This window comes from Cebidichthys violaceus, unplaced genomic scaffold (genome assembly GCF_023349555.1).
Source record: "Cebidichthys violaceus isolate CVI_PGR_0920_01 unplaced genomic scaffold, fCebVio1.0.p SCAF_1, whole genome shotgun sequence".
NCBI lineage: Eukaryota > Metazoa > Chordata > Actinopteri > Perciformes > Stichaeidae > Cebidichthys > Cebidichthys violaceus.
This window is the reverse complement of record NW_027176262.1, coordinates 19,003,769-19,020,186: the sequence shown is the minus strand read 5'-3', so window position 1 is coordinate 19,020,186 and position 16,418 is coordinate 19,003,769. Positions and strand designations below refer to the sequence as shown.

Below are 16,418 nucleotides of genomic sequence, written 5' to 3'. Positions count from 1 at the left end.
ACGATGCCAGAATAAACAACAAGATTTAAGACTTGGGCATTGCGCATTTTTATTAACAAGAGCCGAGAGTCCATTTTATTTATTGTTTATTGTTGATTTCTGAATATTCTGAAGAATTAAAAGTTCATTGCTCTTTGAAAGCGGCTACTTGCCTTATTATGCTTTTAATTTAGCATTATATTAGTGGCATAAAATGGCAATAACATCATTAATCGCAATTATTTATTTATTACAATAGCGCTCATCAAAAGTAGTTACTGTGACAGGCCTAAATTTGGTTATTAAACTTGTCATGCTCCTTGGTCATAATGAATATTAAAAATATGAGAGTAAGAGTTCACATACATTTCTTAGATGGTTGAAGCTTTATTACAAATTGTTATATAACAGCATGATAACAAAAACTGTAAATACATGTACGATGTCTTCATTATAACAGCAAAGATAACTTTTTATTGCTTCAGTGGTTAGCTGCGCATGTATTGTCTCCTCACTGTTGCTCTCTCTGTCTTCCTCTTACCCATTTCAACCTGTTAGGAGTCTTACCGCCCCCTGGGAGAGGACTTCAGCTTCGGCAGCAGTGCACTGATTGGCTTGCTGGTGATCGCAGTGGCCATAGCAACTGTTATTGTGATCAGTCTGGTGCTTTTGAGGAAGAGGCAATATGGCACCATCAGTCATGGCATCGTGGAGGTAAGCCACCTGTTATTTGGAGCAGAGTGTGAGGATTTGAGCAGAGGGTGTGAACCGCACACACCAGTGCTCTTAATGCTCTTTTATTTCAAGTGTCAGATTTACATTAAATTATCATGGTTTATGTAAATAGGGCATGGGATAATGCAAGGCAAATTATATTATTGTCTCTGCAGCATTTGCATACAACACACACAGCATGTTGTTAGCATTTTCTTCCCCTGAATAAATCAGCCATTAAAAGAGTGTTGTGTGTCTGTCTCACAGGTTGACCCGATGCTGACACCAGAGGAACGCCACCTCAGCAAAATGCAAAACCACGGCTACGAAAACCCCACCTACAAATACCTGGAGCAGATGCAGATCTAACCAGAGCCCACAGACGGCACTGTGGAGTCTGACAGAGGACGGCAACCAAGGGGGAACATACTACTGACCAATAACACATGCTATTGTTAAAATAATTTGCATACATCCAAACTCCATTTACTGGTTTGTTCAAAACAATCCTTAAATAATGCTACTACTTCTACTACTGCTACTATTGTACTATAGAGCTCTTTTTGATCATGTTTCTTTTGAGAAGGTGGTGTATCTGCCATTTTGCATTATGTAAAATGTGATTCTGCAGATTTCTTTGTAATTATCAATACAGCTATCTCAGATCAAGGTGTATAACATTTCTTCAGACATTTTCTTTATTTTTGAAAGAGAAAGGCAAATCAAGCAAAATGTAAATGTTTTTGAGTGGCCATCATCAAATCAGCATACCAGACTACACTTTAGTTTTCCATCATGCAAGTGTCATTCATGCAGTTTCTGATGGTTTCCTCAAAAAGAATTGGTGTTTTATTTTGTTCTTCTTCCTCTCAATAGATTGCTTGTATATGAAGGTTCTTTGTACCAATTAAAATGTATAGTGAAACAACAACTGAGAAAAAAAAATGAAATCATGAATCATTTACTTTCTGTTCTTTGTTATGATAACAGACAAAATATACATATACAGTTCAAATATATATAAGAATAGATGTTTTTATTCCGCCTTTTTTTTTCTCCAGGAAAGAGGTATGAGTTGGTTTAGGGTTCTTAGCTTAGTGGTCATGAGTTGTGTTTGCAGGCACACTGTTAGACAGTCGGGGAAGGTAAAGGTGTGCACAGACCCCCAGCTCAAACACATCACACAAAACCTACTCTGACCCCTTACTAAGTGAATGTGATAATATATCCCCTCCTACACACTACACACACAAACACAACCTTTTATCAATAGGGAAACGGTATAAATCGATAGATTAAATAATACCTATTGACATGTGTTACATAGTTGAATGTATCTTGGAAGCTTCTTTTTTTTTTTTCCATACTATGTATCTGACAGGTTCCTATGTGGCTTTGATTTTGAATGCATTGTCACAAACACTGTGACAGCGGGCGATGACATACTACAAACAAATGTTGTTTTTGTTTTGTTTATTTTTCCTGCACAAATTATCTGAAGCAAAAACCAAGTACCAGAAAAACTGCTTTGATATTTTGGGGATAATGTACACACACGTTTTTGGAGCAACTGCTTTGCTGGTCATAAAGCTTAGAACAGTCTGATGGATCAAAACAGGGCCGGCACAGAGGCACTAACAACATAAGCAGCTGCTTAGGGCCCATCTGCCACCAGGGAGCCCCCAAATTAAGTCAAACTGTTCACATTTTTGTAGATTTGAGGGTACTATAAATAATTCTTGGATAACAACAAATGCTAAACAATGAATGATGTTTTATTTCTGTACCTGAATCTATCACATTTGGAGATTATTACAAATAATTCTGGTGGGTACTAAAAACTTATTGTAGGAGTTAGGGGACTTTTGCAATCTGGATTTGGGGATTTGGGTACCCAGAAAGGCTTGGGCCGGCCCTGAATCCATGCCAACTGAAGGAAACTTGGAGCTGGAGGGCTGTGCAGGCAGACAGAGACACATAGAAAGACAAGGCTTGGAGAGCAACAAAAAGAAGCTGACTTGTGTATTTTTACAGGTAGAGAATGACACAAACAACTAGGCGAAACTGATTCCTCTCTCTCTCTCTCTCTCTCTCTCTCTCTCTCTCTCTCTCTCTCTCTCTCTCTCTCTCTCTCTCTCTCTCTCTCTCTCTCTTAGTATTGTCTTTGTATCTTTGTATGCCTGTATAGTTGATGTTGCAATCATGGCTTTTTTTTTTCGGAGGATTACCTGTGGTGTGCATTGTTCTTATATGAAATGATATGATATATATTTTTAAGTTTGTTTTCTTGTTTTCTATTTTTTCCTCTTCCTGTGACAGTATCTCTGTATGTGACTGTCTCACTATGCACCCAAACGGCTTCAATCTTGTAACCACCTGCTTGATTGTGGGAAGGGACTGGGGACTAATATAATATGCATATTAGTGATTTTAAAAAAAAAGATTGACACCAATGGAAACAGATTTATGGTTACAGGGGGGATACACATCAATAAACTCACAACTTCCATATGGATGTGTCATCTTTTCATAGATAGATAGATAGATAGACAGACAGACAGACAGACAGACAGACAAAATTGTTTGGTATGTAAGTACAACAAAAGAAAATGCCCACCCCACTATCTGAAAGCCTCGTTTTCGTTTAAGAAATCATCTATTTATTTCAAGTTGTTTAGGGATGTTTGTTAAGTCTCATGTTTCTCATATTGAAGTAAGAAGTAGTGTTGCCTTGTGGTATCAATCCGCCTGTGTTCTGCGGAGTAATACAATCTCTGAAATGAGGCTCGTAGAGTGTGAAAAGTAGTCTGTTCCATGAAAACAAAAACAAACAAAAAGTTATCCATACGCAATAATGTACTTTCAAAAACCGACCTTCTGCTGGCAATAACTAACATACAGTCTACAATCTGCGGTCTGAAAAATTGCTCCATCGAAACTTAACTTGCAATAAACCCACTTAAAGGAGTCAACCCAAAATCTTCCAATAGCAGGACAGACTAGAGGATAATAATAGAGGAAAACACACATCATAGCATATTTTGCAACATGACCAATTACCTTCATTATATTGTATATTAAACATGTTAAAGGGCATAACACAAATTACTTTTGCAATGAAAATAAAATACAAAAAATGGTAAACAATACAACAATGGCTCTTACAGAAATATTGATCAATTTCAAGATTAGGGGGGGTTTCCGTTTTTAGGGGGATGCTATTTTATGAGACAGAAACTTATGGCTCATCATGAATGTAACAAAAATAGAGGTGATTCAAGAGTGAGTCATCGTATCATTGCACAATCTACGTAGCAGAAGCGCGGATACGGTCATAGTACTGATACTCAAATCAGGTTGTATGAAACCTTCAAGATTGATAGTGTGAAATTAGTCTAAATTAGTCAAAATGCTCACAGATGTGTGATCTTCAAATGAAAAATCGATTTGTGCGTAATTTGGCTACTCACAAATACCTGTTCCAATCTACACACACATCACAAGCAATTTGAACACGTGTACGTCCACACATCGCAACATGAATACATATTAATATTTAAGGAACCGATATTCAACTTCACATATCTTTTAGTATTTTAATCAATCAGCGCTTTTGAATTGTGTCCAGGCTGATATATAATGTTATAAATGCTTCGAAACACGACAACAAATTGTGAACTCCAAGCACTGTCAGTATTCTAATGGAATTCATTGCGTGCTTTTATTTATTTCATCATTTTTCTGCAGTCGTTTCCCATAAAGGGTCATTAAAAAAAAAAAAAAAACCTACCTGTGGCAGGTAAACAGGAAGTCACGACAGGTGAGACACGCCTGTAGAAACCTGAAGCTCTCGGAAAGAGTTTTTTTTCTCTGCCGTCTCGTCCAGTTTCTCTCCGTTGGAACCACGGGCGACATATTCGAGCCAGACAAACATTTGTGAGCACATCGACCGTAGAGCAGACTTCTTTTAAAGACACCAGAATACATATTTCTTCGTTGTAACCTGACCGCAGTAGATTTTTTTGTTTTGTGCACGCAGTTTGAATTCGTTGACAAACACAAGAACCATCTCTCGGTGACCAAAGGCCTGTAGGTTCACCTCGTAAAACAGCCTGTGGACGCATCAGACACTACTACAGGAAATAAACAAGAAGAGAAGAAGTAGTTCACGTGTTTTTAGAGCCTTTTCATTTTAATCTTAGCAGTATAGCTGTGACTTGATGGACTACATGGACAGTGGACTGAGATACACCCCGAAGTCGGTAAGAAACTTGTAGGATTTCTGTAGAGCCAATAGGTTATCTAACTTGGCCGAGGCTTTGTTTTACCCTGTTATATATTGATTTGATGCCGTTTGAAAAGAGTTTGGGTGTTTCCTGAATGACACGCTTTCCTGACATTGGCGCATATTTATGTGACAGTAGCGAGCATTAGACAGGAAGTGAAACAAACGGATGCAGAGTCTAATTTAAAAGATCAGTCAAAGTTAGTGTGACCTTTAGGAAAATGAACCTTCCCATAGCAAAACCGTCAGACATGAAGTAGAAAGGTCACTTGTGTGTTCATTCCACAGGTACACACAACACTGTATGTTTTGCCTTAGGACAAACATGTTACTAAGTAAAAAAAGAAATCCAGCACTCACAAGCTTCTGGTTAGAGCCTCTGCCAGGAGTTTAATTTTGTATATTTCCTACGTTTTATAAAGAAAAAAGCCCAAAAATGTAATCTTTAGATTTGCAAATACTACACAACCCCCCAAGAGTGTGTAATTTCGATACATGAAATCAATACAGGCCTACACATTGTGATAGATATCCATAGGATGCATATGTCAGATCTTTTTTTTTCATTCAAGTAAAAGCAGTAGTTCATCAGAAAATATTAGAAATAAAATCGTTTGTCCTTTGTCCCATGCTATAACTTTCTACCAAACGTTCTTGTAAATGTAACAGGTTGCACTCGCCCTGCTCATTTTCTCTGCATGGTGCCTAATTTCCGAGAAGTTGGCTCAATGGGGGGGGGGGGGGGGGGGGGGGGGGGTATAGAGGCATCTTACCACCTGCAGTATGAAGTAAGTGATACTCCAAAACCCTGAAGCTTTAAACCGACTCAAAGCTTTGGATCAAACCTTTTTCAAATAGTGATTCTCTCTGTAGAACCTCCCTGAGCTTCACTAGTGAAGCAGGCAGGCATTGAGGGCCTGACGCCTGAATTTCTCCAAGTTCCTTCGCCCTGTTGTGACTCGTTCACTTGAGTCCTTCAATTCTGTCCACTAACACCTGTTAGTTTGTATTAAAATTTACATTTCTATTGTCACCAAGATTAATAACCAGATTTCTGTTAAAGGTGGACACATTTGGTAATTGACATTTTAAGGACTTTTGTGTGACAGATTTTAGTTTTTAATTAATTGTAATTATATTGATTGAACTTTATGAATACTGTTAAAAAGCTCACAAAAATGTAATCAGTTAATATTTATGGTTCCTTTGAAGAGTTATAAGTCACAATTCTGGTTAAAAATGATACCAAGCTCCATCTTGTTTATAAGTAGATTAGGTGTTCTGACTAACTTAAAATCTGTTTCCCTTTTTTAATTTGTAGCTTGGTATTTAAAAAAACAAACATAAAAAACCCCACCTTGGGCAGTTAATGTGTGACGCACATGATAATATTTTGGTTAACAAACAACACAGAGCCATGCATATCTATATCTATTCCACAGACTCTGCAATGAGATGTTGAAATGGAAATGACTGTCAAACCTGCTCTTTTAAGACAAATGCTTGTCGTCATAGTTGCAGTATAATTCATTCTCATTCAGCTGGAGTATCAGGTTTATACAAGCAGAGACACTGTTGTCCTTGGTTATTGAAACAGTTAACGGAGTTGTAGTTTTGCACTACGGGGCGATCTTCTAATAAGCACCTTGTCATTGTGAAACTTGCAGGCACAACATCTCAAAGCCTCAGGAATCTTTTTAGAATTTTTTGAAACATCCCATAGTTTTTAAGATGATCTTTTGTTTGCCCGTGAAATTGTCCAGTTTGACAAGGACCTTTTTAATTTTCTACTACAGTACAGTGAGCACACAAAGAAACTTGTTGTGTTCCACTACAGATCAGCAAGTGGTTTGTTCCCAGCCGGTTTGACAGGATTTTACATGGTGAAACCTTTGTACTCCCTCCCCCTCCGTCTCACCTCTTGAAGGTAACCACGGGGCTGTGACTCATGCGTGAAGTTTCCTTCTAATTCATTTACAGCACCAGACACTGAAACGGTTCTTTCCGTTTTATGAGTTGATTTTGAATGAAAACCGGCTCCAATTTCTTCCCCTTAAAAAAAACCAACAGTCTAAGAAAAACATTTTGTCATATATTAGAACATAGTTGGTTGATGACCTAATTCTGTAGGTCACCCCAGGCTGGGAGCATTCCTAAAATACACAAGTACCTACTTGCTGTCTGCTGCTGTCACTTATCTTCAGCTGATTATCTACTCCGGTAGAGTTGAAACTCTTCTCTTTGCAGCTTTATGTCCACAAATGTCTTCCCGCTCCAGTGAAATGGTTGGAATTAATATTTTGAGGTTGTAGTTATCTTAATATATTTTTAATATAATATTCTTAATATCTTAATATAGACCCTTCAGTTGTATGTGTCCGTCATTCATCCATACATAAAACTGTCTGTCTGTCTTCTAGGACAAAGACTGGGACACCTCGGTCCAGTTCCTGCCAGCATCGGATAACAAAAAGCTTGAGAAGAAAAAGGGTCCGGGGAAAGTTGGGGCTGTGATCGGTGTGGTGGTCTTTGCTGCTGTTATTGCTCTTATGACCGGACTGCTGGTCTGGCATTTCCACTGTAAGAACTCCTTCCTTGATATTAATTTGATAATGGCAAACAGTTAATGAAAAAGGATGCAAAGAAGTAACCCTATCACAGTTATTTTTCAAAGTTAAAGTCATTTTTATTTAGTGTTTAAATTATTTGTGATAAATTGCATATATGTACTTTTTATATGCCCTCTGTAGAGCTCTTAGATTTGCCAGATTGGTTTTATTCAGTTTTGAAATATATTTTTAAGAACGTTCAAGTGTTTGATGAATGTTCTTCGGCAAGTTAAATTCAGTTTATTCTGTCTGATTAGAAAGCTAGAAGGAGGGGTTAAAGCTCCATCAGTTGAAACAAGTACATCTGGGAGACTTAAAACTTCACAAATCGAAAGATTTTTGATACATTAGTGATAAAAGTTAACAAAACCACAGCTCAGAGATAAAAATAGGCTGAACTCCTGTGCAGTAAGAGTGTGGGTGTGTATCCTCAGTCTTGTCTATGTGATCCTGCAGTCCGTAAAGATGTGCGACTCAAGAAGATGTACAGCGGCTCCATGCGGATCACCAACCAGGTGTTCGAAGATGCCTACGAGAACTCCAACAGCTCTGAGTTCAAGGCGCTGGCGAAGCAAGTGACTTCACAGGTGAGACTGCTGCTCAGGCCTCCACAACACTGCTCTCTCCTCGAAAATGAAATTCAGTGTTTTCAAACCGCATTCATTCATTCTCTGTTGCGATGTTGCTCTTGTCTCTTTCAGCTTAAAGCCATCTATCTCAAAAGTCCACAGTTGGCCAAATACTATGTTGGTTCCAAAGTTCAGGCTTTCAGGTAAGGCTCCTTCATTATTACCTCTACCTTTGTGTATTAATTAGCATGATATCTCAATAAACAAGGACATTTGGAGGAAAACTAGCTCACTGGATGATGACATTTTTTTATTTTTTGTGGTGCATGCATGCAGATCCAATAGCACCAACTAATCTCCAATATTGTCTGTTATTTAAATTGAAAGTTCAGAAGATTTTGAATGCCAATGTGAAGATTTCCATCACCAGAAACAGATTGGGTTTACTGTTGCCTTTACTTTTTCACTTCAGTGTAGTTTAAATTGTGTCAGTCTGTAACATACAATCTGGGAAGAACACATTTTTAAGACCATTTTTACATAGCTGTGGTTGGGAAGAGATTATTAGATATGGTATATTACATACACCATAGACCAATTTCCAGTATTTGATAAAAGACTAATAAGAGCATTGATATAGCCATACATCTGTCTGACCCTTATAGTAGGGCCGCCGCCTCGGCACTATTTAATTCTTGTCTCATTGCCCTCAGTGAAGGCAGTGTTGTTGCCTACTACCTGTCCGAGTTCAATGTCCCTACGGGCCAAGAGGCATCTGTTGACAAAGCCATGTCTACACTGGAGAAGCTAGTGGACAAAGAGCAGCGATTCATTGGCAGACCTAGCAACTCTCTGGTCCTTGAAGATGTGATATCTTCAGGTAGAGTCAAAGCAACTGAGGGCCAAACTGTCATTGTTTGTGATTCAGTCCATAATCCATCATGCTGTTTTGCTTATTGTTTGTTGTAGAATGTCAAGTTTTGTCTGTTTTGCTATCAGCATCCTCATTTAATCATGTGTTTCATCTCACAGCACTTGATCCCCGACTGGTTTCAACATCATTCAGCAGTAAGTGCTCATCTTAATCTATTTATTTTTGACAGCTCATCCATGTAAGTAGAGAACAGCAAATGTGTCTTAACACATAGTTCATGGGGTTTGAAACATGTTACCATAGCTGAAATCATTATTGATTATCGTCTCTTGTTACATTCTTCTGACATATAGTTGGCAGATAACAAATAGGTTTTTGTTTGCCACTTATCTTTCTACCCTGCAAGAATTAGAAATTATGTAATTTATACTCTTCACAAAATAGGAGTCTGACTGGCATGATAAACATGTAGTTGAGCCATATTTGGGCATGCAATTTGTTGTTAAAGATTTTAAAAGGAGTGTACAGGGCTGAAACTCTTCTCTCTATTTGGCAAAAGTGTCATTGTCACTTGTTTACATTAAGTACAGTGTTTCATCATATTACAAATTATAAGTACAAATTAGACAGCTGTTGCAATTGAGCATGCCCAGTGATATCAGAATAAGTTTGACAGTCTGTAATTTAATTTGCATTGAGGTAGATGGGCTACTGCAGTCCTGTAATTTACAAAGTTGAATGGGAACACCCCTCAAAGTCATTGTTTCTGTCTCAGAATCTTTTAAGTTTTCAGAACATACAAAGACCAGTCATATCGGGCAGATCCAGTCGCCTGGCTTCCCTAACAGTCCATATCCTCCGAACACCTTCATCCAGTGGCAGCTGAGAGCAGACCCCGGCTACATCATCAAGCTTGAGTTTGATACGATGAATCTTGAAGAAAACTGCAAGAATGACTTTCTCAAAATCTACGACTCCCTGGTGGCCATCGAAAGCAGCGTTATGGAAGAGTGAGTTTTTCCTTTGGTCTCATCTAAATACAGCTTCAAGCAGATACATAACTCACCTGCCTTCTGTACTCGTATTTTCATGCAGTGGCATATTTTTCAATTGGGATAGAGAGGACTACATCTAGTATGTAAGGCCCTCTGCTGGTCAGATGCTGTGTTTCTGATGTGCACTTATACTGCATACAAAGGTGCAGTTGCCTATCGTTGCCTGGGTTAAGACACAGAATAATCAGAATTGCGACATGATAGTTTAGAGTGTAAATATGGGAGCAAATTAGATGAAAGAATATGAGAATGTGATTGCTCTTTCCAAACCATTTAATTCAAAAAACAACAACACATGTAGTCAGAAAGTCACCAGGACCTCTACAGGCATTTTCATGTGTGCAAGATAAAGTCATTAGTGGCATTCTTGCCAATTTAAACCAAATTGGAAACTAGGTAACATCATATCAGTGAAAGAGTGCATATATAAAATGTATGTTGCCTGTTTTTTCTTCCTCAGGATGTGTGGGTACTACTCGCCTAGTGAACCATTGGCCTTTCTGTCTTCTGGCAATGTCATGCTGGTGACGATGGCCTCAAATAACGAGAACAACTACCCAGGTTTTAGAGCAAAAATCTCACAAATCCGACGCGGAACTAAAGGTAGGGATTAATGTTTGAACCTCTTTGTTATGAGCTGCACTATAAATGTTTGATATTTGGACAAATGCTGACACTAACATATATTTTTAACAGGTACGACATGCGGTGGCCAGCTGACAGGCGAAAAGGGCACCTTCACTTCTCCCAACTTCCCAAATTACTATCCTCCGCGAATTTCATGTCGGTGGTCGATCCAGGTGAGACGACGGCACATAATCGACACGTTATACACAGCTGTATCGTGTGTTTTGTTCAGTTATGCTCCTCCGAAGGTCACATGTCACCATGTCAGTAACTTTTTACTCGTCTCTGTCAATCGTTAAGGTCCCTGCTGGTAAGGCGGTGAAGGTGACGTTCAAAAAGTTCTTCTTGTCTGAGCCCGGGCAGGAGAAGATTAAGGACTGTAGCAAGGACTACGTGGAGGTCAACGGAAAGAAGTGAGTCCATGCTTGTATCTCTTAAAACCACATAGGAATTGCATAACAGAGCAGATGTCTCACTACCCGTGCACGTCATCCTCAGATTGTGCGGAGACGTGCCTGACGGAACATTGACGGAAACCAGCGACACCAACACAATGAGCGTGGCGTTCCGCTCTGATGCCTCCTATGTGGACCGAGGCTTTGAGGCATCGTATGAGGCCATTGACGTCAAAGACCGTAAGTGACTCCCCATTCAGATAATGGTTATTTCTTGACACTAAGCAAGTGTGTATCTCATGTTAACCCTGTCATGTCATCCACAGCTTGTCCAAAGCAGTTCCATTGCAAAAATCTGCGCTGTGTTAAAACAGCACTCAGGTGTGATGGCTGGAATGACTGCGGAGACATGAGTGATGAATTAAACTGCAGTAAGTACTCGGATTATACTCTGAAGGAGTAGTCAACATCAATAGTGTAATTATTCTCTACATTGTTGGCACACAAAGTGAGTTTAACTGTTTTCCTCCAGAGTGCAACTCATCGGCTATCAGTTGTAAGAATGGGTTGTGTAAGCCCATGTTCTGGAAATGTGACGGCGTAGATGACTGTGGAGACCTCACAGATGAGCTGGACTGTGGTAAGACCTGTTTGTACTCATGGAGGATGAATTTTACATGAGCTTTGAAAGGTCAGTTGTCTCATGCCTGTCTATTTCTTTTGTTTTCTAAGGTGGATGCAAATCCGGACAAATAACATGTAAGAATAACAAATGTGTCTCCGAGAAGAATCGCTGTGACGGCAGAGACGACTGTGGGGACGGGTCAGATGAACTCGACTGTGGGAGAAGTAAGACTCCTTTTCTAAACTGCAAAAAATATTTCCAGACATAAGTCACTTCTACACCTACTGTACACTATCTGCTCAGCACTAAAGGGCAGACATAAATAAAAATATATATGAACAAACTGGAGCATGTAGCTGCAAAAGAGCCAAATGTTTCTCTCAGGAGGAGGTGGAGACCAAAGCAGGGATAAAATGAGATAAAATGAGGGTGTGTATTTACTTAAATTCATCAGGTGGACACAAACATAACTCCAAATGAATCCTAACGTTGCTCAATGTCTACTGTTTGTGGAAATGTTAGCCGTAATATTCTTTTAAAACGGCGATACGATTTTTTTTTTTTTGCTTGTTGCAAAGTTCTTCAGCCCACAAGTGGTCAGAAATACTTTCTCAAACAACTTTCACTGCAGTGCAAATGTGAAGATGTCTTTATCAGTTTAAAATGTTTGTACATGTGTGACGAATACATTTTAGGGAACACATAATTGATGATTCTGAAAGGAGTTTTCCCCCTACATTTAAGGAATTAATACAGGGCCCGTTTCATAGTTTGAATTTTCTTCCCTCCCTCTCTCTGTAGGCACTGATGTGAGCTGCAGTGATCTCACTTATAGATGTAAAAACAATAAATGCATCAGTAAAGTGAACCCAGAATGTGACGACACACCGGACTGTGAAGATGGATCTGACGAGGAGAATTGCGGTATGTCCCAATGAAAACCTCAGCGGGTGCATGTACTCGGATATTCAAACTAGTTATTATCGCAATCTGCATTGTTAAGCTTGTATGACAAAACAGATGTGAACTTCTAACCACTCCAGGCACGACAACAAGCTGCAACAAGCCAGCCCTGTGAGTGATTGATTGATTGATTGATTGATTGTTTGTTTGTTTGTTTGTTTACGTTGCAGACTGCGGGAGGAGTATATTCAAGACGTCTCGTATTGTGGGCGGTGAGGATGCAGATGAAGGGCAGTTTCCCTGGCAGGTCAGCCTCCACGTCAAAGGTTTCGGTCACGTGTGTGGAGCGGCCATCATCAGTCCAAAGTGGCTGGTCACTGCTGCCCACTGTGTGCAAGATGACGGTCGAACAAGGTAGCATCTTACTTTGTGTTTTATGTTCTCACTAGAAATCCTTTTTTTTTTTTTTTTTTTTTTTTTGCAATATGGCATTATGTGTCAAATCAGAGCTCACGTTCGCAGCTCTTTCAGAATAAGTGAGACGAAGAGATCTTTTGGCAGCTCAAACACTTCTAGATGTCTGGTGAAAATTAAACTTTTACTTAGCAGATATTTTTCAGATGCTCTTAACTTGAAAAGATTGCAACAGTAGAATGACATTAAAGTCCTCTATCAATGTATTTCTATGCAGGACACATTATGTTAGAGCCATGTGTAGACAAATGATAGTTTTCTCCACAATACCAACTAATAGTGCTTAATTTATGTCAAATATTTTATCTATATTCGGGAGCTTAAATAGTCTTTAAATACAGTTAAATATACTGTTCACACAAAAACTGTGGGTGTTATACTAGAAAGGCCTCTAGAGCTTCTTAAATTCTTTGAATCATTGGGACAAAATAACTAATGCAGTTCAATTGTTTGACTTTAAATATACCGTAAACAATTTGTCACATGCAAAGCGATACCTTAGACATCTGTGTTTTTACTGGAAACACACGTGTGTTGTGCATGTGTTAGATCACAGGAAGCTCAATTTAGAGCCGTCAAAAATAGCATCTTCATATTTTAGGTCTTTACACGGAACATATTCTGATGTAGGTTGATATTTATGCATTTTCTCTGAAGGTGACTGGACACTGGGATTTTTATATCACAATTGTAAATGCTTTTAAACATTCAGTTTATTTTGCAGGCAGTCTGAGTCATCACATTACACTCCACGCTCACCTCAATTTAACTGTAATGGTAAACAAGATCTGAACAGCCAGGCCTAACTCAGGTTTATTATACATATTTTTTCATGTGACGGTTGTGCCACATGCTGTGCCTGTCTGTAGTTTTCGTAGAATGAGAATGAACTTTGCGATTTGTTTTGGTATATGTCTTCAGATTCTCCCAGCCCGGCACTTGGGAAGCTTACCTTGGCCTTCACATTCAGGGGAATATTGGATCATCCGTGGTGAAGAAGAACCTGAAGAAGGTCATATCCCACCCTTACTACAACGCATACACCTATGACAATGACATCGCCCTAATGGAGCTGGACAGTCCTGTCACATACTCGGATTACATCAAGCCCATCTGCATGCCGGCTCCCCAACATGATTTTTCAACGGGTAGCACTGTGTGGATCACCGGCTGGGGCGCCACTCGAGAAGGAGGTGAGTTTTCATAAAGCAAACCCTGTATTTCTCATTTTGATGAATACTTGTAGCCACTAATACTGAAACATTTTAATAAATGCTGAGACCTAAACTTAAGTTGAAGTAACTATCCAGTGAGTGAAAGAATATCAAAATTCAATTACATGTTTTACATTTTAAATTTTGTTTGGTGATGCTCTGTTACATACTGGGTATTCATAATTTGCTAAAATATTTTAATTGCAGTAGCTCTATATTTGCTGACAGATAGATGTCATGTAGGTGCTAATACATCTTTTTATATCTTTTATAACTTTTCTCTGATGAAGGCCTGCCGTTATTACTTTAGAGGCCCAACCTGATGACATGACATTTAGACCTCAACATAAGCGTGATGGTGTCTTTCTGTTGTTTTTGTGATTCAGGATTTGCTGCAAAAGTGCTCCAAAGGGCCCAGGTCCGACTCATCAACAGCTCAGTGTGCAACAATTTGATGGGAGGGCAGATCACGACTCGGATGATGTGTGCCGGAGTGCTGACCGGAGGAGTCGATGCTTGTCAGGTACTTGAACCTCATGCTGCCCTGCTTTCTTTCTTATTGTTTCAGCTTTCTCCCAGAATGTTTTACCAAATAAGGCATATGAATACTTTATCAACATGCAAATTTGACAATTAGCTAGGAATGTAACTGTTAATTATACTGTGGTGATAATTGTTAGGCATGTTCAGTTCATTGCATTGATAACATGGGATAGAAAAAAACATTTCTGACTTTACAATTGCAGAGAAGGAGGTGGTGTTGGAGGAAAATGTGGAGCAGAGAGACAAGAAAATGCCCCACACTGCCCCCATGTAGTAACTCTCACATGTACCTGTATTCGTCTCTGTTAGGGGGATTCTGGCGGCCCTCTGTCCAGTCCGTCCGGGAGTCGTATGTTCCTGGCAGGAGTGGTCAGTTGGGGTGATGGCTGTGGCCGCAGGGACAAACCTGGCGTCTACACAACAGTCACCAAATTCCGTGGATGGATCAAAGAAAAGACAGGAGTGTAGACCACTGCAAAATGGTCTAACAAGGTCATATTGACATGAACACAGACTGATGACAAGTACCAAAGTACGGATTGTTGTTTCACCACTCTTGACTTTCCAGCTGATGTGGTAGCGTTGACTCCCAGTCGCAGCTGCAGTGGAAAAGCAATTGAAACAGATTTTATGACTGTGATTTTATGAGGGTGGGGATGATGAAATGTTTTTAAATGTAAATAAAGGTTTTATTTTTGCGTTGTTTTTTGCTGTTGTTTTTTAAGCTTGTTTTAACAATGTTATGTGCCGCACATGAAATAGATTTCAGGTGTGATTGTTACACATGTACACAATAAAGTTATTATTATTATGTTCACGAATAAATTGTGCATCCTTGCACTCTTTTGTATAGTTTCATCAGTAGATATAAGAATGTCCTGCCAGTTTTCCTTGTTGTCTTTGATCTGAATTTTGTAAATTAAAAAACTAAATTACAGCAAGCTCGTTCCATCTTACCTCCTATGGCTTGGTACCTTACTCATCGTATTAGTGATGTGATTGTTCCCTTTGGAAAGCATTGCCCTTCTCATCATGGATGGCATTTTATATTAACAGTAGGTTTTGTTTGAGTATAAACTTTTGTGTTTAATATGATGACATGACCTCTATTCCATCCAGTACAATGTTAGCTTTCCAGTTTAATTTGTCTTGAATCTGTGTAAATGTGTTTTTATAGCAGATGTTTTTAAATAAAATATTTCTAATATATAACCTCCAATTCTTTGCATTTATTTTTTCATGATCTGAATTTCATCTATGATTTTTGATCACTTTACTTAACATCCAACCTATTTGCATTGCATTGTGCCTTACTTAAACTGAATTCATATTTTAATTGTTTTGTTCACTGTGCCATATGTTTATGAAGTAGACCATGTGTGTCTGTTTCAGCAGGATGTTTTTTCAGAACTATAATTTGTTATATTGTATTTATAGTTGTTTCACTCATAGTGACATGTAGCACCACTATTGTTTTGGAGTTTAAACTCGAGTTTAAAATCGGTTAAACAAGACAGTTCAATGTTTGATTTTGAATGGTCCAAAAGGATTG

General features: G+C 38.8%; 2 protein-coding genes across 6 annotated transcripts in view; both read left to right on the top strand.

Annotated features, from left to right (window-relative positions):
- aplp2 (amyloid beta (A4) precursor-like protein 2) overlaps positions 1-3,204 on the top strand; it is a 51,217-nt gene extending 48,013 nt beyond the window's left edge. For all 5 annotated transcript variants that reach the window (XM_068713859.1, XM_068713853.1, XM_068713865.1 and 2 more), the window contains 2 exons: positions 538-693; positions 961-3,204. In XM_068713859.1, the coding sequence (XP_068569960.1) occupies positions 538-693; positions 961-1,062 (258 nt within the window). In that variant the 3' untranslated portion in view covers positions 1,063-3,204. The remainder of the gene's footprint in view (positions 1-537; positions 694-960) is intronic.
- Positions 3,205-4,548: 1,344 nt separating this feature from the next.
- On the top strand, positions 4,549-15,706 carry st14a (ST14 transmembrane serine protease matriptase a). Its single transcript, XM_068713824.1, has 19 exons — positions 4,549-4,955; positions 7,399-7,558; positions 8,044-8,174; positions 8,289-8,359; positions 8,870-9,036; positions 9,189-9,224; positions 9,806-10,040; positions 10,546-10,688; positions 10,782-10,885; positions 11,013-11,125; positions 11,211-11,347; positions 11,434-11,538; positions 11,640-11,747; positions 11,840-11,956; positions 12,534-12,656; positions 12,866-13,049; positions 14,031-14,302; positions 14,710-14,846; positions 15,176-15,706. The coding sequence occupies exons 1-19, from the start codon at positions 4,914-4,916 to the stop codon at positions 15,332-15,334; spliced, it is 2,544 nt and encodes an 847-aa protein (XP_068569925.1). The 5' UTR covers positions 4,549-4,913; the 3' UTR covers positions 15,335-15,706.
- Positions 15,707-16,418: the final 712 nt, after the last annotated feature.

Coding starts and splice junctions, on each gene's coding strand:
- st14a (XM_068713824.1), top strand. CDS start 4,914: ATGGACTACATGGACAGTGGACTGAGATACACCCCGAAGTCG. Junction 8,360..8,869: donor TCCAAAGTTCAGGCTTTCAG/GTAAGGCTCCTT, acceptor CATTGCCCTCAG/TGAAGGCAGTGTTGTTGCCT. Junction 13,050..14,030: donor CAAGATGACGGTCGAACAAG/GTAGCATCTTAC, acceptor ATATGTCTTCAG/ATTCTCCCAGCCCGGCACTT.